General features: G+C 49.6%; 1 protein-coding gene across 1 annotated transcript; it reads right to left on the bottom strand.

Annotated features, from left to right (window-relative positions):
* Positions 1 to 669: 669 nt before the first annotated feature.
* LOC135974018 (pre-mRNA-splicing factor CWC22 homolog) lies at positions 670 to 4991 on the bottom strand. Its single transcript, XM_065559800.1, has 2 exons — positions 4110 to 4991; positions 670 to 3059 (listed from the first exon to the last, which is right to left on the bottom strand). The coding sequence occupies exons 1-2, from the start codon at positions 4492 to 4494 to the stop codon at positions 2521 to 2523; spliced, it is 924 nt and encodes a 307-aa protein (XP_065415872.1). The 5' UTR covers positions 4495 to 4991; the 3' UTR covers positions 670 to 2520.
* Positions 4992 to 25055: the final 20064 nt, after the last annotated feature.

Genomic DNA, 25055 nt, shown 5'->3' with positions numbered 1-25055 from the left:
CACTGCGAGTCGGGGAGTCCAGTCGCACCGGACTCAACGGCTCCGCTTTCAGTGCCGGAGTCAATAGTGCTGAAGCTGCCACTTGTGCCCTGGGCACTCCGCTGCGGGACGTGGCTCTGCAGGCGGATCCGGGAAGGGTGGTGCTTGCTGAGGTGGACCCACCTTTTCCGGTTTCCGGTGCCACTTCTGGCCAGGCGAGTGGGAGTGGTGCCGGACCGATGATGTTGGCTGCAGTGCCGGAGAACATCGGTGCCGCGGGTCTCTATCAGAGTTCAACCACAGTGCCATTCCTACCACTGAAGCCGGGGCGCTGCGCACCGAAATGCTTGGTGCCGGGTCTTGGCATGCTGTTGGAGGCTGAGGGCTAAGAGCTGCCTCCATGAGGAGCTGTCTTAAGCGAAATTCCCGCTCCTTCTTAGTCCGGGGACTAAAGCTCTTGCAGATCCTGCACTTCCCTGCTTGGTGAGAGTCCCCCAGACACTTCAGGCAAGAGTCATGGGGGTCGCCTGTTGGCATGGGCTTAGAGCAGGAGCCGCAGGGCTTAAAGCCCAGAGCCTTGGGCATGAGCCCAAGCAAAGGACGGGAAGGAGGGAAACCCCTTCCAACTCCACTAAGGGTATGTCTACACTACAGGATTAATCTGAATTTATATAATTCGAATTTGGGAAACAGATTGTATAAAGTCGAATGTATGTGGCCACACTAAGCACATTAATTCGGCGGTGTGCGTCCATGTTCCGGGGCTAGTGTCGATTTCTGGAGCGTTGCACTGTGGGTAGCTATCCCATAGCTATCCGATAGTTCCCGCAGTCTCCCCCGCCCATTGGAATTCTGGGTTGAGATCCCAGTGCCTGATGGGACAAAAAACATTGTCGCAGGTGGTTCTGGGTACAGCCTCACCCCTTCCTCCCTCCCTGCATGAAAGCAACGGACGGCAGACAACCATTTCGCGCCTTTTTTCCTGGGTGAACACTGCAGACTCCATACCACGGCAAGCATGGAGCCCGCTCAGCTCAAGACAGCAGTCATGAACATTGTAAACACCTTGCGCGTTCTCGTGGAGTTTATGCTGAGCCAGGACCAGAAAAATGAGGCGAGGAGGCAGCGGCGGCGGCAGCGCAGCGACAAGCGTGATGAGGACATGGACATGGACATGGACACAGAATTCTGTCAAACCGCGGGCCCCGGTGCTTTGGAGATCATGTTGTTAATGGGGCAGGTTCTATCCATGGAACGCCGATTCTGGGCAAGGGAAACAAGCACAGACTGGTGGGAACGCACAGTGTTGCAGGTGTGGGATGATTCCCAGTGGCTGCGGAAATTTTGCATGCGTAAGGGCACTTTCATGGAACTTTGTGACTTGCTGTCCCCTGCCCTGAAACGCCAGAATACCAAGATGAGAGCTGCCCTCACAGTTGAGAAGCGAGTGGTGATAGCCCTGTGGAAGCTTGCAACACCAGAAGCTACCGGTCAGTCGGGAATCAATTTGGAGTGGGCAAATCTATTGTGGGGGCTGCTGTGATGCAAGTAGCCAAAGCAATCACTCAGGTGCTGCTACGAAAGGTAGTGACTCTGGGAAATGTGCAGGTCATAGTGGATGGCTTTGCTGCAATGGGATTCCCTAACTGTGGTGGGGCGATAGATGGAACCCATATCCCTATCTTGGCACTGGAGCACCAGGGTACCCAGTACATAAACCGCAAGGGGTACTTTTCAATGGTGCTGCAAGCACTTGTGGATCACAAGGGACGTTTCACCAACATCAACGTGGGCTGGCCGAGAAGGGTTCATGACGCTCGCGTCTTCAGGAACACTACTCTGTTTAAAGGGCTGCAGCAAGGGACTTACTTTCCGGACCAGAAAATAAACATTGGGGATGTTGAAATGCCAATACTTATTCTTGGGGACCCAGCCTACCCCTTAATGCCATGGCTCATGAAGCCATACATAGGCAGTCTGGACAGGAGTCAGGAGCTGTTCAACTACAGGCTGAGCAAGTGCAGAATGGTGATAGAATGTGCATTTGGCCGTTTAAAGGTCGCTGGCGATCGTTACTGACTTGCTCAGACCTCAGCCAAACCAATCTCCCCATTGTTATTTCTGCTTGCTGTGTGCTCCACAATCTCTGTGAAAGTAAGGGGGAGACCTTTATGGCAGGGTGGGAGGCTGAGGCAAATCGCCTGGCTGCTGATTACGCGCAGCCAGACACCAGGGCGATTAGAAGAGCACACCAGGAAGCGCTGTGCATCAGAGAAGCTTTGAAAACCAGTTTCATGACTGGCCAGGCTACAATGTGAAATATCTGTTTGTTTCTCCTTCATGAAAACCCGCCCCCTTTATTGACTCATTCTCTGTAAGGAACCCACCCTCCCCCTTCCCCCAGCTTGCTTTCAAACCAAATAAAGTCACTATCGTTTAAAAATCATTTATTCTTTATTAATAGATTATAAAAAGAGGGAGGGAACCCGGGTGGGGTTTGGGAGGAGGATCGGCGGGAAGGAAAATGCCACTAAAAAAAGGTTAAAAAAATGACAGCCTTTTGCTTGGGCTGTCCACTGGGGTGGAATGGGAAGGTGTACGGAGCCTCCCCCCCCGCGTTCTTACACGTCTGGGTGAGGAGGCTATGGAACATGGTGAGGGGGGAGGGAGGTTATACAGGGGCTGTAGCAGCACTCTGTTATCCTGCTGCCGTTCCTGAAGCTCCACCAGATGCCGGAGCATGTCTGTTTGCTCACGAAGCAGCCCCAGCGTTGCATCCTGCCTCCTCTGATCTTCCTGCCACCACCTCTCATCTCGAGCGTCTCTCCTCTCCTCACGTTGGTCCCTCCTCTCCTCACGTTGGTCCCTCATGTTCTCACGTTGGTCCCTCCTGTCCTCACATTCACTGGCTTCTTTCCTATACTTTGAAACCGTGTCCTGCCACTCATTCAGATGAGCTCTGTCACTGCGGGTGGATTCCATGATTTCTGCGAACATCTCGTCTCGCGTCTTCTTTTTCCGACGCCTTATCTGTGATAGCCTTCGGGATGGAGGAGGGAGGCTTGAAGAATTTGCAGCTGCTGGAGGGAGGGAAAAAAGGAGAGAATTTTTTAAAAAGATACATTTTGCAGAACAATGCTTATACTCTTTCACGGTGACCAACACTATTCACATTACATAGCACATGTGATTTCTGTGCAAGGTCGCATTTTGCCTCTTAATATTGAGTGCCTGTGGCTTTGCTGCTAGAGATCACAGACGCAGGTCCGGGCAACAGAATTCGGCTTGCATGCGGCCATGGTAAGCCATTGTGTTTCGGCTTCTGCGCTCTCCTTTCCCACAAAGCCCGTTGAGTGCTGCAGTTTTCCGGTTAACATTCAGCAGCACAAAACAACCTAAACACCCCCCCGCATCCAATTCTCTGGATGATCGCTTTATCCCTCCCCCCACCGTGTGGCTGGTATCAGGGAAGATCCCTGCAGGAACCAAACTAATACCCCCCACCCCGCCATGAATTCTCTGGGATGATTGCTTTACCCCTCCCCCCACCGCGTGGCTGGTATCAGGGAAGATCCCTGCTAGCCAAACGCGAAAAGCTCTGGGACAATTCCCCCCCCCCCGCCCTCCCCGCGCTTGGCTAACTGCAGGGAAGGATTTCTTTTCAGCCACAGGCAAACAGCCCAGTAGGAACTGCCACCTCTGTCCCCTTAATTAAATTCCCGTATTTCAACCAGGTTACCATGAGCGATATCACTCTCCTGAAGATTACACAGCAAGATAAAGAATGGATGTTGCTTGAATGCCAGCAAACACTGGGACCATACGCTGCCAGGCTTTGTCATGCAATGATACCAGATTACTTGCTGCAAGCATAGCGCGGTCAAGTGTCCTACCATAGAGGACGGAATAAGGCTGCACTGCCCAGAAACCTTGTGGCAAGGCTTTTGGAGTACCTCCAGGAGAGCTTCATGGAGATGTCCCTGGAGGATTTCCGCTCCATCCCCAGACACGTTAACAGACTTTTCCAGTAGCTGTACTGGCTGCGAATGCATCCCAAGGCCTCAGGGCAAAGTAATCATTAAAAACCCTTGCTTTTAAAACAAGTTTTATATTTTAAAAGGTAAACTCACCTGAGGTCCCTTCCATGGGGTCGTGGTCTTGGATACTGGGTTGGGAGGGTACTTCAGTCAGGCTGAGAAAAAGATCCTGGCTGTTGGGGAGAACGGAGTGCTGGGTGCTCTCTGCAAGCTCGTCCTCCTCCTCCTCCTCTTCCCTGTCTGCAGAATCCTCAGGTGTAGCTGATGAGATTATCCCCGCCTCAGAATCCACGGTCAGAGGTGGGGTAGTGGTGGCGGCCCCCTCTAGAACTGCATGCAGCTCGTCGTAGAAGCGGCATGTCCGCGGCTCTGACCCGGAACGACCGTTTGCCTCCTTTGTTTTTTGATAGGCTTGTCTGAGCTCCTTGACTTTCACGCAGCACTGATCTGAGTCCCTATTGTGGCCTCTCTCCATCATGCCCTTGGAGATTTTTTCAAAAGTTTTTGCATTTTGTCTTTTTTGAACGAAGTTCTGCTAGCACTGAATCCTCTCCCCATATAGCGATCAGATCCAGTACCTCCCGTATGGTCCATGCTGGTGCTCTTTTTCGATTATCGGCCTGCATGGTTACCTGTGCTCTCCACGCTGGGCAAACAGGAAATGAAATTCAAATGTTCGCGGGGCTTTTCCTGTCTACCTGGCCAGTGCATCCAAGTTCAGATTGCTGTCCAGAGCGGTCACAATGGTGCACTGTGGGATAGCTCCCAGAAGCCAATACCATCGAATTGCGGCCACACTAACCCTAATTCGAAATGATAAAATCGATTTTGGTGCTACTCCGGTCGTCGGGGTGGAGTACAGAAATCGATTTAAAGAGCCCTTTATTTCGAATTAAATGGCTTCGTTGTGTGGACGGGTGCAGGGTTAATTCGATTTAACGCTGCTAAATCCGAATTAAAGTCGTAGGGTAGACCAGGCCTAGTACAGACAACTATACTAGAACTAGAACTATTAAACTATACTATAACTATCAACTATTAACAAACTATGTAGGAAAAATGCTAGGGAGAGTGGAGAGTAGCAAAACCAAGCTCCACAGTTCCAATGACCATCACGGGTGGTCAGGGCCGGCTTTAGCAAGAGCGGGGCCCGATTCCTGGGGGCGGGGCTTGCTGCAAGACCCGAGCCGCGCCGCGCTGCGGGGGGGGACGGGGGGAGACCCGAGCCGCGCCGCGAGGGGGGGGACGGGGGGAGACCCACGCCGCGCCGTGCCGCGGAGGGGGACGGGGGGAGACCCGCGCCGCGCCGCGGGGGGGGAGGACAGGGGGAGACCCGAGCCGCGCCGCGGGGTGGGGGGACGGGGGCAGACCCGAGCCGCGCCGCGGGGGGGGGGAGACCCGCGCCGCGGGGGGGGGGGACGGGGGGAGACCCGAGCCGAGCCGCGCCGCAGGGGGGGAGACGGGGGGAGACCCGAGCTGCGCCGCGCCGCGGGGGACGGGACGGGGGGAGACCCGAGCCGCGCCGCGGCGGGGGGGGGACGGGGGGAGACCCGAGCCGCGCCGTGGGGGATGGGGGGGTGGAGACCCGCACCGCGCTGCGGGGGGGGTACGGGGGGAGACCCGCTCCGCGCCGCGGGGGGGGGGGGGACGGGGGGAGACCCGGGCCATGCCGCGCCGCGGAGGGGGACGGGGGGAGACCCACGCTGCGGGGAGGGATGGGGGGAGACCCGAGCCGCGTCGCGGGGGGGGGGGGACGGGGGCAGACCCGAGCCGCGCCGCGCCACGGGGGAGGGACGGGGGGAGACCCGAGCCGCGCCGCGGGGGGGGGGGACGGGGGCAGACCCGAGCCGCGCCGTGGGGGACGGGGACGGGGGGAGACCCGCACCGCGCCGCGGGGGGGGACAGGGGAGACCCGCGTCGCGCCGCGGGGGGGGACGGGGGGAGATCCGAGCCGCGCCGCGGGGGGGGGACAGGGGGAGACCCGAGTCGAGCCGCGCTGCGGGGGGGGGGGGGGGACGGGGGGAGACCCGAACCGAGCCACGGGAGCCGTGCCGCGAGAGCCGCGCCGCGGGGACCGGGCCGGGCCGGAGCCGACCCAAGCCGCGGGGGCCGGGCTGGAGCCAAGCCGGGCCAGAGCCGCTGGGGCCTGCGGGAACGGGCCGCGCCTCCCCGGAGCCCTTCTCGCGCCCCCACCACCCCAGCTTTCCTTGTCCTGCCCGCCCCTGCTTCTTTTCAGACTTCCCGCGAATCCCAGCCGAATGGGCTGAATCAGCCTAAAGCCGGCCCTGCGGGTGGTAAGAAGTAACTGAGGGGGTGCTGGGTCAGCTGTGGTATATATCCTGCATAGGGTGACCAGACAGCAAATATGAAAAATCGGGATGGGGGTGGGGGGTAATAGGAGCCTATATAAGAAAAAGACCCCAAAATCGGGACTGTCCCTATAAAATTGGCACATCTGGTCACCCTAATCCTGCGCCATGAAGGCGCCACTCCAGGGGTCTCCATTGCTGACCCACCGGGTCTTGCTAGGGTAAAAATTCTCTGATGGCCATGCACGCAGCACGTGCACACCTAATTGGAATGGATATGAGCAAGCACTCGAAGAAGAACTATTGTAACCCTCAAGGAGATTACCTAGATTCCTGGGGCTCTGTCTGCTGGCAGCTCAGGGAGAGGCACACCGTCCCTGGTAGGGATGGGGAGCCAAGGCAGATTCAGAGTCTGCCCAGCAACCAATAGGGAGTGAGATGCCCCTCCCAGGGAGTTCAGGAAAGGGGAGAAGCCATTTTTGAGTCAGTCTGGAGCCAGCCTGGGCAAGAGCAGGACTGGCTGTGTGGGGAGCTGGTTACTCCCAGGCCTGCATTCAGGGTTTCCCCTGAAAACTGGCCTCTAGGGACCTGAAAGCAAGCTCCCTAAGCTGGGCTTTTCCTTCTCTACTGATGATTCCCAGTTTGTAGAGTTTTGGGGAAACTTCCCCAGCCAGACTGAATTAGCCCTCCAGCTCCCTAGGTGAGACCAGTCACCACATGGTGAGCTCTGCTCTGGCTGCTAGTTCAGGGCTGCTGCCTGCTGTGTGTGTGTCTGGATGCTGGGCTAGGAGACTACACCTGCACCTTGAGCCCTACACCCCTTTGTGGTGAGAGGAAATCCTGGGACTGATGCAGCCTGATTCCTGCCTGAGGAGGATCCCTCCCAGGAGAGATCAGCCCCTCTGCAGTGACTGAGGAGTCCAGAGTCATCTTTGAACCTGAGGATCATTCATCGAGTTTGTGAGTGCACCATCTTTTAGTCAGTCAGGGAATTTGTTTTGGGGACCCCCTACTCCCTGAACTGTGTCCTCAAGCCAGGGAGTAAGGGTTTGGGGATTTTATAACCTGCTGCATATTAAACCTGTGGAGGGATTTACCACCTTCTCCCACTTGTGAGTCCTTTGTACGGTGACCAGACGTCCCGATAAAATCGGGACTGTCCCGATTTTGAGGTGTTTGTCCCGCATCCCGACCGAAGTACGGTCAGGATGCCATTTGTCCCAATATTTTGTTTCGGGCTTTTTTTTTTTTTTTCTTTTTTTTTACACTCACCCGTCTGCGTCTTCGGCAGCAATTCGGCGGCGGGTCCTTCAGTTGCTGCCGGTCTTCGGCGGCATTTCAGCAGCGAGTACTTACGTCTTTGGCGGCAAGGTTTATGACCCGCCGCCAAAATGCCACTGAAGAACGTCAGCGACTGAAGGACCCTCCGCTAAATTGCCGCCGAAGACCCGGACGGGTGAGTGTAACAATTAAAAAGGTGCCCCCCCTGCGGCGGTCCTGATATTTTCCACTTAGCATCTAGTCACCCTAGTCCTTTGGGCTGTACTGAACCCAGTCAGCCACACTGCTAAACCACAGCAGAGAAAAATTTTGTGGTCATATGTCATCAAGGGCCCCAACAAAGTACGCATACCAATGGGACACTAATCTTACATTTGCTACCTCAAGTCACGTAACTGGGGAAAGTCACAGGTATTAGCAGCATGGGCACCGGTGACCCTAAAAATAGTGTTTTACCCTGTTATGTATATTTGTCTCCTGTTTAATATAATTATTGCATTTGTTTGTGTTATTTCTTAGAAGTCTCCAACTATCTGGCAATAAGTGGGGATTACCCTGTGGTTAGAGTTTTCCTCCCAAGCTGCCCTGGTGACCCTGCCAGGAAGAAGCAAGGGGGGTGGAGGCACCACCAAATAAATTAATAGGAAAAAATAAAGAAGATACACCCTGCTGAGTGAGTGGCAGAATCCAGAAGAACCCAGACCTGTCCATCAAAACCTGTAAGCAGATTGGCATTAAAGAAGGTGGAGAGGGGGCGCTACACTATAGTGAACTGGCTGGAGGGCCAAGTCCTGAAGAGGGAGTAACCTGACTCCAGAGATAGTGGGACTGTGGGGTGAGAACCTGAAGGGGGGGGTGTCAGACTGGTTGTGCACTAATCCCCAGATCAGCCCCAAAAAGGCACCCAGTAGTGATAGTGAACTCCATGAGGGGGTGTTAAAGTGAGACCTGCATATGGAAAAGCATTTCCCTCGTGTACAGGCAAACTGTTGCAGTTCTGAGCATATGGTGATTCCATTGCACCATGGAGACTCCACTGAGCAGTGTTTTCTCTACGATTAGCTGCTTGTATTTCTTTTCTCCCCTCTGTTTGGAAACAAGCCTAATCCCTGTCTCTGAATGTTCCTTGCATGAGGCAGATGTGTCATGATGTCCCTTCTCAGTGATACCTGCCAGCTACTGACCACAGTAAGAATGGCCTTGTCCAATTAGGTAAGCCTGCACCTTCCTTGTACATGCCACCCATTCTCATAGCTGAGACTCTACATGTTGTTTTGGGGCAGCCTCCCCCACATGAGCTGCTAGGAGCTGTGCTAAGAGGGTCTCAGATGGAGGTTTTCTTTTTGCAGAGCTTTCAGTCCCCTTTAGTGTAAGGAAATGGGACCACTGGGTCCACAGTTAGGTTTGACATAGGAAAAGTCTGCTTTGGAAAGTCTTGCCAGCTGCTGTGTGATGAGACACCGTCAGGTTTCACTAGCTCCTTGCTAGATTTCTCAAGGAGATTCAAAGCTTCAGCTCCTGTCTCTCCCCCCTCTCAGGTATTGAGGTTGGGCTCTTCAGAGGGCTGCCCTCAGAACTGAAGAATAGGCGGGCTCAGACCAAGGAGAGAGAGGCAGAGAGAGAGATCATGGTAAAATGAAAGCATCCAGAGAGGATTTATTTTGTCTCAGCACCAGTCCTCTGGCTGCTGGTTCCCTTGGTGAGCTTCTGAAAAGTGCCTGTTTAGGTCTCTATTGCCCAGGGAGGCTGTGGCATCTCTGTCACTGGAGGTTTTTAAGAGCAGGTTAAACAAACACCTGCAGTGATAGTGTAGATCAGTGGTGGGCAACCTGTGGGCTGCACTGGGTCTGTCAGGGTAATCTGCTGGCGGACTGCCAGACAGTTTGTTAACATTTGCACAGCCGCCTGCAGCTCCCAGTGGCTGCGGTTCGCCGTTCCCGGCCAATGGGAGCTGTGGGAAGCGGTGGCCAGCATGTACCTGCGGCCTGTGCATCTTCCCACAGCTCCCATTGGCCGGGAACGGTGAACTGCGGCCACTGGGAGCTGCGGCTGGCCGTGCAAATGTTAAAAAACTGTCTGGTGGCCTGCCAGCAGATTAACTCGACAGGCTGCATGTGGCCCGCAGGGCACAGGTTGCCCACCACTGGTCTAGATAATACTTAGTGCTGCCGTGAGTGCAGGGGACTGGACCAGATGGCCTCTTGAGGTCCCTTCCAGTCCTACGATTCTATGATTCTACAGGGTCTGACAGGGCCCTGGAGCCTGTTGTTCAATCATTGTTGTTTCTGTCCTTGCTCGTAGTGTCCAAGTGGAGAGCAAAGGAACAGTTCCACAGCTGACAGGAATTCAGACTGAGGGGGACACTAGCATCTCCTCATGTTCTTATCCAAGATAACACCTTCATGAGAGGGACTTTGCATAATTTTTCCCACATATTTTGCAGCAGATTAAATTAGTGTCTCTTTGGATTGTACGGGTGTTAGTTCTGCCCTTGCTGCGGTTTTCTCCTCTAGGCACTGGTCTACACTATGAGTTTAGGTCAAAGTAAGCAGCATTAGATCGATTTAACCCTGCACCCATCCACATGACGAAGCTATTTTTGTCGACTTAAAGGGCTCTTAAAATCGATTTCGGTACTCCTCCCCGATGAGGGGATTAGCGCTGAAATCGACCTTGCTGGGTCGAATTTGGGGTAGCGTGGACGCAATTTGACGGTATTGGCCTCTGGGAGCTATCCCAGAGTGCTCCATTGTGACCGCTCTGGACAACACTCTCAACTCCGATGCACTGGCCAGGTAGACAGGAAAAGCCCCGCAAACTTTTGAATTTCATTTCCTGTTTGGCGAGTGTGGCGAGCTGATCAGCACAGGTGACCATGCAGTCCCAGAATTGCAAAAGAGCTCTAGCATGGACCGAACAGGAGGTACTGGATCTGATTGCTGTTTGGGGAGACGAATCCGTGCTATCAGAACTCCGTTCCAAAAGACGAAATGCCCAAATATTTGAAAAAATCTCCAAGGGCATGAAGGACAGAGGCTATAACAGGGACCTGCAGCAGTGCCGCATGAAACTTAAGGAGCTCAGGCAAGCCTACCAAAGAACCAGAGAGGCAAACGGCCGCTCCATGTCAGAGCTCCAGACATGCCGCTTCTATGATGGACTCCGTAAATGGATTCTCACGCAACAGGGATGCGGATTTTGGGGACGAGGAAGATAGCGCACAGCATGCAAGCGGAGAAAACATTTTCCCCAACAGCCAGGAACTGTTTATCACCCTGGATCCAGTACCCTCCCACCCATCCAAGGTGGGTTCATGGACCTTGAAGGTGGAGAAGGGACCTCTGGTGAGTGTACCTTTGTAAATATTGTATATGGTTTAAAAGCAAGCGTGTTTAATGATTCATTTGCCCTGAAGACTTGGGATGCATTCATGGCCAGTACAGCTACTGGAAAAGTCTGTTAACGTGTATGGGGATGGAGCGTAAATCCTCCGGGGACATCTCAATGAAGCTCTCCTGGATGTACTCCCAAAGCCTTTGCAAAAGGTTTCTGGGGAGGGCAGCCTTATTCTGTCCTCCATGGTAGGACACTTTACCACGCCAGGCCAGTAGCACGTAGTCTGGAATCATTGCATAACAAAGCATGGCAGCGTATGGTCCCGGTGTTTGCTGGCATTCAAGCAACATCAGTTCTTTATCTCTCTCTGTTATCCTCAGGAGAGTGGTATCATTCATGGTCACCTGGTTGAAATAGGGGAATTTTATTAAGGGGACATTCAGAGGTGGCCGTTCCTGCTGGGCTGTTTGCCTGTGGCTGAAGAGAAATCATCCCCGCTGTGCGCCACACAGTGGGGGGAGGGGTGAAGCGATCATCCCAGAGAATAGGGTGTGTGTGGGGGGGGGGGAGTGGGGAGGGTTAGTTGGGTTTGTGCTGCACGTTAACCCGAAAACCGCAGCCCCTCCTTTTAAATGGCCAACCCATTTTAAATGGCCAACCCAACGGGTGCTTGGTATGGGAAATGAGGGTGCTACTGTTTGAAACCATGTAATGTTAACAGCTTGGTTCACCGTGAAAGAGTCTACCCATTGTTCTCTAAAATGTGTCTTTTTAAATACTACTCTCCCTTTTTTTCCTCCCGTAGCTGCAAATGTTTCAACGTTCCCCGTATCATCTGTGTCCCAGAGGCTAGCGAAGATTAGAAGGCGAAAAAAACGCACTCGCAATGAAATGTTCTCTGAGCTCATGCAGTCCTCCCACACTGAAAGAGCCCAGCAGAATGCATGGAGGCAGACACTGTCAGAGTGCAGGAAAGCACTAAATGAATGCGAGGACATGTGATGGGATCAAGATGATAGGTGGTGTCAACGTGATGAGAGGAGGCAGGATGCAATGCTGAGGCTACTAGAAGATCAAACTGATATTCTCTGGCGTATTGTTGAGGTGCAGGTAAGGCAACAGGAGCACAGACTGCTGCTGCAGCCATGTGTAACGAACCGCCCTCCTCCCCAAGTTCCATAGCCTCCTCACCCAGATGCCCAAGAATGAGGTGGGGGGGGCCTCCAGGCACCCAACAACTCCACCCCAAAGGACTGCCCAAGCAACAAAAGGCTGGCATTCAATAAGTTTTGAAGTGCAGTGTGGCCTTGTCCTTCCCCCCTCCACCACTCCACCCGGTGCTTCCCTCCTCCCTCACCCCTCCTGGGCCACCTTGGCAGTTATCCCCCCATTTCTGTGATGAAGTAATAAAGAATGCATGAATTTGAAACAACAATGACTTTATTGCCTCTGCAAGCGGTGATCAAAGGGGGGAGGGAAGGGCAGTTGGCTTACAGGGAAGTAGAGTGAACCAAGGGGGCGGGTTTTCATCAAGGATAAACAAACAGAACTTTCACACCGTAGCCTGGCCAGTCATGAAAGTAGTTTTCAAAACTTCTCTGATGCGCAGCGTGCCCTGCTGTGCTCTTCTAACTGCCCCGGTGTCTGGCTGCGCGTAATCAGCGGCCAGGCGATTTGCCTCGACCTCCCACCCCGCCATAAACGTCTCCCCCTTACTCCCACAGATATTGTGGAGCACACAGCAAGCAGTAATAACAATGGGAACATTGGTTTCGCTGAGGTCTAACCGAGTCAGTAAACTGCACCAGCGCGCTTTTAAATGTCCAAAGGCACATTCTATCGTCATTCTGCACTTGCTCAGCCTATAGTTGAACAGCTCCTGACTACTGCCCAGGGTGCCTGTGTATGGCTTCATGAGCCATGGCATTAAGAGGTAGGCTGGGTCCCCAAGGATAACTATAGGCATTTCAACATCCCCAACAGTTATTTTCTGGTCTGGAAAGTAAGTCCCTTGCTGCAGCTGTTCACACAGACCAGAGTTCCTAAAGATGCGAGCATCATGTACCTTTCCCGGCCATCCCACATTGATGTTGGTGAAACGTCCCTTGTGATCAGTGCTTGCAGCACCATTGAAAAGTACCCCTTTCGGTTTATGTACTGGCTGCCTTGGTGCTCTGGTCCCAAGATAGGGATATGCGTTCTGTCTATCGTCCCACCACAGTTAGGAAATCCCATTGCAGCAAAGTCATCCACTATGACCTGCACATTTCCCAGAGTCACTACCCTTGATAGCAGCAACTCAGTGATCGCATTGGCTACTTGGATCACAGCAGCCCCCACAGTAGATTTGCCCACTCCAAATTGATTCCTGACTGACCGGTAGCTGTCTCGCGTTGCAAGCTTCCAGAGAACTACTCAATTGTGAACTGTGAGGGCTGCTCTCATCTTGGTATTCTTGCGCTTCGCGTCAGGGGAAAGCAAGTCACAAAATTCCATGAAAGTGCCCTAACGCATGTGAAAGTTTCGCAGCCACTGGGAATCATCCCAGACCTGCAACACTATGCGGTCCCACCAGTCTGTGCTTGCTTCCTGGGCCCAGAATTGGCGTTCCACAGCATGAACCTGCCCCATTACCACCATGATGTCCAAATTGCCAGGGCCCGTGCTTTGAGAGAAGTCTGTGTCCATGTCCTCATCACTCTCGTCACCGCGCTGCCGTCGCTTCCTTGTCTGCTTTTGCAGGTGCTCGTGCTGCATACACTGCAGGATAATGCACGTGGTGTTTACAGTGCTCATAACTGTTGCGGCGATCTGAGCGGCCTGCATGCTTGCCGTGGTATGGCATCTGCGCGGAAAAAAGGCGCGAAATGATTCTCAGCTGTTGCTCTCACTGAGAGAGGGGGGCCTGATGACATGTACCCAGAACCACCCGCGACAATGTTTTTGCCCCATCAGGTATTGGGAGCTCAACCCAGAATTCCAATGGGTGGCGGAGACTGCAGGAACTGTGGGATAGCTACCCACAGTGAAATGCTCCGAAAATCGACGCTAGCCTTGGTACTGTGGATGCACTCTGCCGACTTAATGCGCTTAGTGGGGATACACACAATCGGCTGTATCAAATCGATTTCTAAAAAATCGACTTCTATTAAATCGACCTAATTTCGTAGTGTAGACATACCGTAGGATTCATGGTCCATGCTTTAGTGGAGCATGAAGGGAAAGACCATGGGATGTGGCAGAGGCTTGCCCCAGATTTCTTGCTTTGCTTTTTGTTTCTGTGGTGGAACAGAGGAAACCCTGGATCCCCTCAGTGCCTCCTGCACACTTTCCTCAAGCAGGAAGAGACCCTTGAACACCTCCTGTTAGACCTGAATTCAGCACTGCTGGAGGTGTCCAGCTCCCCCACCCCTCTGGAAATTGGGGGAGGCTGGGGGAGCTCACTTCAAAGCATGCCTAGAAATGTCAGACTGAGTTACCAGGTCAGATGGAAGCTGGATGGATGAGTTTCTCCTTACTGTTCTGAACACTCTTCTGCCTCTGGCCGGTTGGTCTTTTCACACTTTTATACACATGGTAACCAGCTGTTCCTTCCCTCACCCCCACCCCAGATGGGTTTTTGCTCCTTCCATTGCTTTTGTTCTTGAATTATGTCCAGATGTTTCTCCTGTTTGTGTTTCTGGTCCCTAGGTCTGGAATGTGATATGGCAGCATTGGACACTGGCTTGGGTTGACCTTTTTGGCTCTCCTACTGTCACTAAACACTTGGCAATGATTGTGAACACATGCCCCTTCCTTTCTGCACAGCTCCAGAAATCTCTTTGTCATAATGCAGCAGACTTCTCCAGGCAGAGGTCTGCTCTCTTGTGGGTAGAAAAGAGACATGCCAGGGAACAGACTTCCTCCTAGCTGTTGCAATGGTTGCCCAGTTGGTTTGTACGTTGGCCTTGTTCAAGAAATCGCCTTAGTCACATACCAGCCTGTACTGGCTTATGAATTCATATTTTTAACTATATTTAATATTTTACAGCCACATTTTCAAAAGAGGCCAGTGATTTTGGGTGTCCAGTGTGAGTCACACTTGGATGGATTTTCAGAGGGGAGGGATATCTCAGTGGTTTGAGCATTGGCCTGCTAAACTCAGGGTTGTGAGTTCAATCCCAGGGGGGCATTTAGGGATCTGTTGCAAAAAAAACAAAAAATAGTTGGGGCTTGGTCCTGCATTGAGCAGGGGGTTGGACTAGTTGACCTCCTGAGGTCCCTTCCAACCCTGATATTCTATGATTCCATTGACACTGGCAGAAGATGGTGATGCTCAGCAAAATTCCCACTGACTTAAGCAGAATTTGGCCCACTGAGTTCTTAGAAAGTCACATCTGCTGCACAGCCTCAGCTGGCCAATACATGGAACAACTTGTCTGTTCTCTCACACCCCCTCATGGGAGGCAGATTCAAGATAAAGAGCAAAGCTTTTTTTATATATATTATCTTTGAAAACTCAAAATCCTGCCATCTTAAACCAAACCGAAGGCCTTAGGAAAACTCTGTAAAAGGTAACTGAAAAACCCAAGAATATCTGCAGGAAGCTTCCTAGCAAGGTGAGTTAGGGGTGACGCCTTTAATGGAAGATATGGGTGGTGGTTTTGCAGATAAATATACAATGGGGCTCCAGTTAACACTTTTGACATGTTAGAAATATAAAAGCAAACTTTGAAACCTCAGATTGATTTAGGGTGGATACATTTAAGCCTTGATTCAGGAAAACATCCCTGTTCAGGGAAGCACTTAAGCACCTACTTAACTTGCAGCTTAGAAGAGTTTTCTTTTTTGGATTCAGTGTTGTTTCAGTTTATTTTGAAAAGCAGAGTATCCGGAATAAAGCACACATCTCACAGGCCGCTGTAAATACAATAACCATGCCTACAGAGAGGTTAGCAATTATGCTGTGCACTGCATTCTTCTCTTTCAGGGTCCTGTTCATAGAAAATACAAGGAGCAAAACTTGGTAACTTCAGTGAAACAAGTAGCCATGTTGAAATCAGTGGGACTGTATGCAAGTAACAAAAGGGGGATTTATTCCCCACCATAAAAATACTAGCAATTATTCCAATATTGTTCCCTTTATATGCAATAATGTAGACAGACATTACACCTTCTCTAAAAAGCCTGTCATATCACATGAACTGTCCCTATATTTGCTTTTCCTTCTAAAAAAATTCAACAAAAGAAAACCCCATGGAAACATTTTTCCAGATAATTATGGAGGTAAAAGAGTGACACCAGAGTTAAACCTTAACTAGCTTTCCATTAGAAGCCTGATTTTGACCCACTTCTAACTTTCTCACAAAAGCTGCCTTCCTCCTGAAGTTTCACATGCATGTGGGCTCTAGTCCCAAATATTTTTTGTGTGTACAGGCAAATTTTGAGGTTAATGTAAGGCTTCCCAAAGAGATAAGAGTTTGAAAAACTTCAGGTGTTTTGCTGTGGGAAAAGACTAGCTTCTTTGGACCTTCATCTCAAAACCAGCTTGGTCACATTTCACAACTTCACATTTGTTCAGCTGCTTTGCCCTCAGTGAGAACTAGTGCATTTAAGTGTTCTTAAAATGGCTAGGTATTAATTTCAGAGAGATTCAGTGTGACAGCTTAGAGCCTTTGAAAACTCTCTGGGATCTGGTGGAGTTTATCAAATCTGACAGTTAACTCTTTAGATGTCAGTTCTAATCTGACCTTGCAAAGGGCAGAGGCTGATGGGATCAGACATAAGCATTACACTATGACCAATGTTTTCAGGGGCAAAGGTCAGAGTTAGGCCAATGCTGAACAACTTTGAAAATCCCACTTTAGAAGTCTGGGGAGTTCCAAGGATTACGCAGCTGTAACAGAGGCCAGAATTAGGCCCTAGGTATGGAAACTGAAGTTACTAGATACTTTTTGTCATCTGTCATTGTGAGTTATGTTATCGTTACAGGGCACTTTATATTAAAGCTCATGGGTCCATGTGAAAAGCAATGGTTGAAATACCTGAATGCCAGCTCTGGGTATTTACATCTTTAAATCAAATCTTATTATTGGTGACTGTCCTGACTCTGCATTAAGTGCAGGAAGCAGGCTAATCTCCCTCAAATGTTTTTATCATCAATTATACATAATGTTCTATAATTCAGGCTGGTGTGCTTAACTAACTCATGAATAAATAAAAAAGCCGCACAAGAATACTGTGATATATTTCTGGTTACAACAGGGATAGCTATAAAGTTACTACCTTAGAAATAACTATGCTAACGCCTGTGTTAATCATAGAAGATTAGTGTTGGAAGAGACCTCAGGAGATCATCTAGTCCAACCCCCTGCTCAAAGCTCCAACTCCAGCTAAATCATCCCAGTCAGGGCTTTGTCAAGCCGGACCTTAAAAATCTCTAAGGATGGAGATTCCACCAACTCCCTAGGTAACCCATTCCAGTGCTTCACCATCCTCCTAGTGAAATAGTTTTTCCTAATATCCAACCTAGACCTCCCCCATTACAACTTGAGACCATTACTTCTTGTTCTGTCATCTGTCGTCACCGAGAACAACCTAGCTCCATCCTCTTTGGAACCCCCCTTCAGGTAGTTGAGAGGCTGCTATCAAATCCCCCATCACTCTTCTCTTCTGCAGACTAAATAAGCCCAGTTCCCTCAGCCTCTCCTCATAAGTCATGTGCCGCAGCCCCCTAATAATTTTCGTTGCCCTCCGCTGGACTTTCTCCAATCTGTCCACATCTTTTCTGTAGTGGGGGGGGGACCCAAAACTGGACGCAATACTCCAGGTGTGGCCTCACCAGTGCCGAATAGAGGGGAATAATCACTTACCTCAATCTGCTGGCAATGCTCCTACTAATGCAGCCCGATATGCCATTAGCCTTCTTGGCAACAAGGGCACACTCATATCCAGCTTCTCGTCCACTGTAATCCCCATGTCCTTTTCTGCAGAACTACCGCTTAGCCAGTTGGTCCCCAGCCTGTAGCAGTGGATGGGATTCTTCCATCCTAAGTGCAGGACTCTGCACTTGTCCTTGTCGAACCTCATCAGATTTCTTTTGGCCCAATCCTCCAATTTGTCTAGGTCACTCTGGACCCTATCCCTATCCTCCAGTGTATCTACCTCTTCCCCCAGTTTAGTGTCATCTACAAACTTGCTGAGGGTGCAATCCATCCCATCATCCAGATCATTAGTGAAGATGTGGAACAAAACCAGCCCCAGGACCGACCCCTGTGGCACTCCGCTTGATACCGGCTGCCAACTAGACATTGAGCCATTGATCACTACCCGTTGAGCCCAACTATCCAGTCAGTTTTCTATCCACCTTATAATCCATTCATCCAATCCATACTTCTTTAACTTGCTGGCAAGAATACTGTGGGAGACTGTATCAAAAGCTTTGCTAAAGTCAAGGTATATCATGTCCACTGCTTTCCCCATATCCACAGAGCCAGTGATCTCATTATAGAAGGCAATCAGGCCCATCAGGCATGACATGCCCTTGGTGAATCCATGTTGACTGTTCCTGATCACCTTCCTCTCCTTCAAGTGCTTCAAAATGGATTCCTTGAGGACCTGCTCCATGATTTTTCCAGGGACTGAGGTGAGGCTGACTGGTCTTTAGTTCCCCGGATTCTCCTTCGTCCCTTTTTTAAAGATGGGAAACGGCAAATATAGTGCCCAATCATCTGGGACCTCCCCCGATCGCCATGAGTTTTCAAAGATAATGGCCAAATGGCTCTGCAATACATCAGCCAACTCCCTCAGCACTCTTGGATACACTGCATCCAGCCCCATGGACTTGTGCATGTCCAGCTTTTCTAAATAGTCCTTAACCTGTTCTTTCACCACTGAGGGCTGCTCACCTCCTCCCCATACTGTGCTGCCCAGTGCAGTAGTCTAGGAGCTGACCTTGTCTGTGAAGACTGAGGAAAAAAAAAAAAATCAAAACCACCACATTGAGTACTTCAGCTTTTTCCACATCATCTGTCACTAGGTTGCCTCCCCCATTCAGTAAGGTTCCCACACTTTCCCTGACCACCACCTTGTTGCTAACATACCTGCAGAAACCCTTCTTGTAACCCTTCACATCCCTTGCTAGCTGCAATTCCAATTGTGCTTTGGCCTTCCTAATTACACCCCTGCATGCTTGAGCAATTTTTTTTACTCTTCCCTAGTCATCTGTCCAAGTTTCCACTTCTTGTAAACTTTCTTTTTGAGTTTAAGCTCACAGGAGATTTCTCTGTTAAGCCAAGCTGGGCATCTGCCATATTTGCTATTCTTTCTGCACATCGGGATGGTTTGTTCCTGTGCCCTCAATAAGGCTTCTTTAAAATACTGCCAGCTCTCCTGGATTCCTTTCCCCCTCATATTAGCTTCCCAGGGTATCCTGCCCATCAGTTCCCTGAGGGCAGGAAAGTCTGCTTTTCTGAAGTCCAGGGTCTGTATTGTGCTGCTCTCCTTTCTTCCTTTTGTTGGATCCTGAACTCGACAATCTCACGGTCACTGCTGGCCAGGGTGCCACCCACTTCTACTTGCCCTACCAATTCATCCCTGTTTGTGAGCAGCAGGTCAAAAGGAGCACAGTCCCTAGTTGGTTCCTCCAGCACAGGGCCAGCTCTAGGCACCAGCAAAGCAAGCAGATGCTTGGGACGGCAAATTTGCAGGGGCGCAAGAATCCAGCATGAGAGCTGAGAACCAACAGGGAGCCCTGGGAGCTGTAGTTCCTTGGTTAGCTCCCTGCCTATAGAGCCAGCCCTGGAGCAGGGAAAGAACTACATTTCCCAGCATTCCCTCGGCCGCAATTAACAGGAAAGGGAGGGGGAAGGAGTGTAGAAAACTGAAACCTCATACTGCAGCTTGCCATAAATGGTAGGAACAGAGCCAGCTCTAGGTTTTTTGCCACCCCCCACCCTGGGCTCCCCCCGTACCCCTGTGTTGCCCCAGCCCTGGACTCTCCCCTGCCCACACCCCCTGCTGCCCTAGCTCTGGCCCCCCCCCCGCACCTCCTGCCGCCCCAGCCCTGGGTTCCCCCCCCCCGCACCTCCTGTCACCCCAGCCCTGGGCTCTTCCCCTGCCCCCGCACCTCCTACCACCCCAGCCCTGGGCTCTTCCCCCCACCCGCATCATCTGCCACCCCAGCCCTGGGCTCTTCTCCCCCTCCTGCACCCACACTCCCTGCTGCCCCAGCTCTGGCCCCCACCTGCACCTCCTGCCGCCCCAGCCCTGGGCTCTCCCCCTATCCGCATCTTCTGCCACCCCAGCCCTGGGCTCTTCTCCCCCCCCCAGCACCCACACTCCCTGCAGCGCCAGCTCTGGCCCCCACCTGCACCTCCTGCCACCCCCTCCCCGCACCTCCTGCCGCCCCAGCCCTGGGCTCTCCCCCAAAGAAAGAATTGGGTGGACTAAATGGACATTGCACCTCTCTATTTGAAGCCTAGCAAGGCAGGTACGTGGATCCCACTAGAATTTAAAATGAAAAGTAAGAGAGGGGAGGGCTCTACTAGACTGGGCAGCTTTAGATACAGTACCAGGCACGTAGGAGGATTTACACTTCTGAGCCATGGAAGCAGAAATTGACTTTTCTTTTCCAGATTTAGCTAATATTCAGAAAGGGAATCCAGCACCTGCCTTCCAGATTTGAACACCCTCAAAATTCAGGAGTGCTCAAGCTCAATTTGGGCAGCTGTTACTTAATTTCTCCTAAATCAAATATACTGATCCATTGTAACTTGCTGTAGGAAAAAGTAGAAGAAATTGAGCAAGAAATGCTTCCCAGTAGTTATTAGGACTGGAATTGCTATTTTCAACAGCCATTGCTTTTTTTTATTATTATTATTATTTTTAAGTTTTAGTTTTATTTGTTTAAAAGGAAGACAGTGATATTGCATTGGCAAATTCCCCATAGAAACAAAAAATGGAACAAAGAATAATAAAGGCACCTCAACTTTTCCTCATTTATATAGGACAGTCTTATAATATGCATCTAGATAGCCTTCAGTCACACAAGCTGAAAATTGTTCCACTTTACTGCAGTTCTGTAACCATATGGGAACCAAGCCTGTCTGTGTTCTGTGCACATCCAAAATTCCTGCTGAATGACCCGCCCTGGGAGCGAGTTACCAGTGACCCAGGGCTGGGGCAGCAGGAGGGGGGGGGGGGGGGGGAGGAGCAGCCAAATTTTTTTTTGCTTAGGGCAGCAAAAAACCTGGAGCCGGCCCTGCTCCAGCACTTGCACCAGGAAGTTGTCCCTAACACTCTCCAAAAACTTCCTGGATTGTCTGTGTACTGTTGTATTGCTCTCCCAGCAGATGTCAGGGTGATTGTAATCCTCCATGAGAATCAGGGCCTGTGATCTGGAAACTTCTGTTAGTTGTCCGAAGAAAGCCTTGTCTACCTCATTCTCCTGGTCTGGTGGTCTATAGCAGACGCCCACTACAACATCACCCTTGTTGCTCTCGTCTCTAAACTTAACCCAAAGACTCTCAATAGGCTTTTCTCCAGTTTCACACTGGAGCTCTGAGCAATCATACTGCTCTCTTACATACAGTGCAACTCCTCCACCTCTTCTCCCCCGCCTATCCTTCCTGAACAGTGCTCCAGTCATGTGAGTTACCCCCTCAAGTCTCTGTTATTCCAATCACATCAGAGTTCCTGGACTGTGCCAGGACCAGGGGCGGCAGGTTTGTATAATTTTTGGTGGTGTCCAGAATGGGTCTAATTCCCCCCCACCCAAATGTAAAAATGGACTGGAAACACTAAGAGTTTAACAGTTTCCCTTTATTGCACAATATCACTATTGTAAGAAAAAATTATTTAACTAAGAATATCAATTTTAATACTCTTGATTATGGAAACAACCATACACTCTTTGATTAATAACCCTCAAAAGCAAATACTTTCAAAATTAAAACAAATATAGCCCCTTCTTTTGCGATGTTCTTCAGGAGGCAGCAAACACTTTTCGTCGTTCTTTGGTTCTTGAAATGAAGTCATCCAGGAGACTTGCAATGTCCAATTCAGAGGTAGAGTTCTTATGAACGTGCAGAAATGCCAAGTGATTTAGACGTTCTTGGCCCATTGTCATTCGCAAATAATTTTTCAGTTGGCGCAAGCAACTGAATGATCACTCAGCAGTGCAGGTTGTAGTCGGAATTGTGTCGAATAATTTCAGGAGAATTGTAACTTTTGACATGTCACTCAAGCCTTCGCTTTGTTTTAGAAATTGCTTCACTTTGCTCACTAAATTAAGCTGGCAATTTCTCGATCTGCAAATATCACTCAACATTTCTAAATGAAGAAATAGCTTCTCCGTGTTAATGTCACCATGGAAAGCTTCACTTATTGGGACAATGTCCTGTTTTGAGCCATTTGCTGCCTCAGTTATAAGCTTCTCCAATTTTACTGTGAATGTAAAGCTTTCTGTTGAAAACCTCTGTTCAATGGCAACTTTGCAAGCATCAATTATCCCAACATATATTTGATGAAAATACTCTTTGGGGTCACTGAAGGTGTGAGGAAGGCTTCCATGGTCGAGCCATCTCGGTGGCTTGCGTTTTCTCGGGAGTGTAGGATCATGTAAATAAAGATTTCTTACTTTCTCTACTGTTGTTTTCCAGAAGTGACTGTATGATGAGTTGGTGCGCAAGCCACTCAACACCTCTTGCAACAGGCCAACTTTCTTCATAACGCTTGCCAATGACACGTTTGGGCTTTGAATTTTTGCATTAGCTTCTTCTACAGGACCCATGGCTTTCACAAGAACTGTTAGCGTAAAGTACATTGAAAAAGATTGAAGTTGCTTCGAGAATCCAGTACATTTTAAGCCAAATTCACTGGAAGAGTAACTAAGTTCATCTAGGCAGTTCATCATGGCCTTGTAGTTGTGGAGCTACTGATCCTTAGTATCCATCATGTTGGGGACAATGGTCGTAAAGAAGGTTCCCTTTCATTCTGAAACTCTCTGAATGCTGCCATACGTTTTGGTGACTCCCTGAAGGCATAGATGAAATCTTTCACCATCGAAAACATACCCACGACATTCTTGAATGGCAAGGTTAAGGGAATGTGCAGCACAGTGCACAAATTCCACTCTTGGTTTTTGATCCTTCACTCTGGCTTGGACTCCAGTAAATTTGCCGGACACATTACTGGCTCCATCATAACACTGCCCCTGACAATCAGAAAAGTGTATCTTCCACAATTTTGAAAAGAGAAGCAGTATCCATTGCGTCAGTTTGGTAAAACCCAATAAACTCAAATCTTCCAGTCTTCACTAGAAAAGAACCTTAAAGAAAAACTTACTTGTTCTTTTCTTGACAAATCGGTAGTCCCATCAATTACAATGGCATAAAACTTAGAAGCCTTTATCTTTTTCACAATTTTTCTTAGCACCACCACTGCCATCATTTAGATTATTTCATTAATAACCTCATGTGACAGCCACTTGTATTTTGTGCGATTTAAGCCACTGTCTCAGAATCTGTACTGCATAGCAACAAGAGCTACATCAAATTTGAATCACTCTCATTATGGTCATGTAATGCTATTCCTTGTTGAGCTAGGTACTGAACACTGGTAAAAATGTTGTGCAGTGCAATCCTAGCTAATTGTGATTCTTTTCTGCAACTGGCTGACATTAGTGCAGAAACATTTACCTGGTATGCTGCTCTGCAATCAACCTCTACTCCGATATAACGCTGTCCTTAGGATCCAAAAAATTTTACTGCGTTATAGGTGAAACCGCGTTATATCGAATTTGCTTTGATCCGCCGGAGTGCGCAGCCCCTCCCCCATCCCGAGCACTGCTTTACCGCGTTATATCTGAATTCGTGTTATATCGGGTTGCGTTATATTGGGGTAGAGGTGTACTTCATTACCGTTTCCTTGTGACAGGATTTTTCGTGTGATGTAAAACCACCCAATGCGTCTCCAATCTTGAAATCCAGAAAAAATAAATGTTGGTTCGGCCTTCGTAGAAAATATTAAGATCTTCTTTTCAGAACAGTTTTTGCAGACTGAGCAAAAAGCTCTGTTTAATTTGCTATTGTACTCCAACCACTTAAATCTTGATAGCCAAGATTGCTGAGAGCTCCTTTTCTTATCTTGTAGATTTGCCGCATCTTTCTTTTGTATAACTTCAGTTTGAAAGCTGGGTGTCGAACTCAGGCCGTCAGTTGATTAATTACCCTTTTCGTCTTTTTCTCTGGGTAACTTTATTAAGAATGTATCCATTGTTGATTACTAGTGGTCCTACAAATCAAGAATTTGTTGCTGGGATAAAATGAAGCTACAACGCACTGGCGCCACAAGATTACAAGGGTCAATTAAAAGTGGAAAGTCAGAAGCAGCACTCGCCTGCTTCAATATATTATATTTTGTTGTACCTGTTGTGACGAAGTGGGAATGTTCTTCATGTTTTCTCTGAATACTCCTATATCATGGTAGATATTTAAGAGTAGGTTAGATAAATGTCTATCAGGGATGGTCTAGACAGTATTTGGTCCTGCCATGCGGGCAGGGGACTGGACTCGATGACCTCTCGAGGTCCCTTCCAGTCCTAGAATCTATGAATCTATGGTAAACTGCTGTGTGGATGCTCTTATTTTGGAATAAGAGTGGCATTTATTTGTTTAGCTTAAACTTCTTTCAAAATGAACAAAACTATAATATACTGGAATATGACTTGACACAAGGGGTAATACCAGCATAACTACAGTGCTTTAAAATTCACACCTTAGATTCTACCAGTATAACTTTGCTGCATAGATAATCCCTTAAATGTATGTATAACTTTACTTGTGAGAACTAGCCTTGTGCAGAAAAGTTATCCGTGTACATAAGGGTTTGAGGCCTCTACATTTAATAACTAATTCAATAAAAATTCATAGCAAACTATATTTTTACCTAATGAAGCACGATTCCTCACTTCAAGGTGCATTTTCCCCTCTTGTGCACAAGTACCCTTCTGTAAAATGGGTGTTGTGAAGATTAAGCAAGACCCTGTTCTTTTATCATTGAAGGCATTGGGAAGCACACTCTCTGCCCTGACATTTAATATTTGAGATCCTTACATGAAAAGGCACTTCAGAAG

This window comes from Chrysemys picta, chromosome 10, assembly GCF_011386835.1.
Source record: "Chrysemys picta bellii isolate R12L10 chromosome 10, ASM1138683v2, whole genome shotgun sequence".
Classification (NCBI taxonomy): domain Eukaryota; kingdom Metazoa; phylum Chordata; order Testudines; family Emydidae; genus Chrysemys; species Chrysemys picta.
The sequence above is the reverse complement of the archived record's forward strand: the minus strand, read 5'-3'. Positions and strand labels throughout refer to the sequence as shown.

Coding starts and splice junctions, on each gene's coding strand:
- LOC135974018 (XM_065559800.1), bottom strand. CDS start 4,494: ATGATGGAGAGAGGCCACAATAGGGACTCAGATCAGTGCTGCGTGAAA. Junction 3,060..4,109: donor CCCCATGGAAGGGACCTCAG/GTGAGTTTACCT, acceptor CCCTCCCTCCAG/CAGCTGCAAATTCTTCAAGC.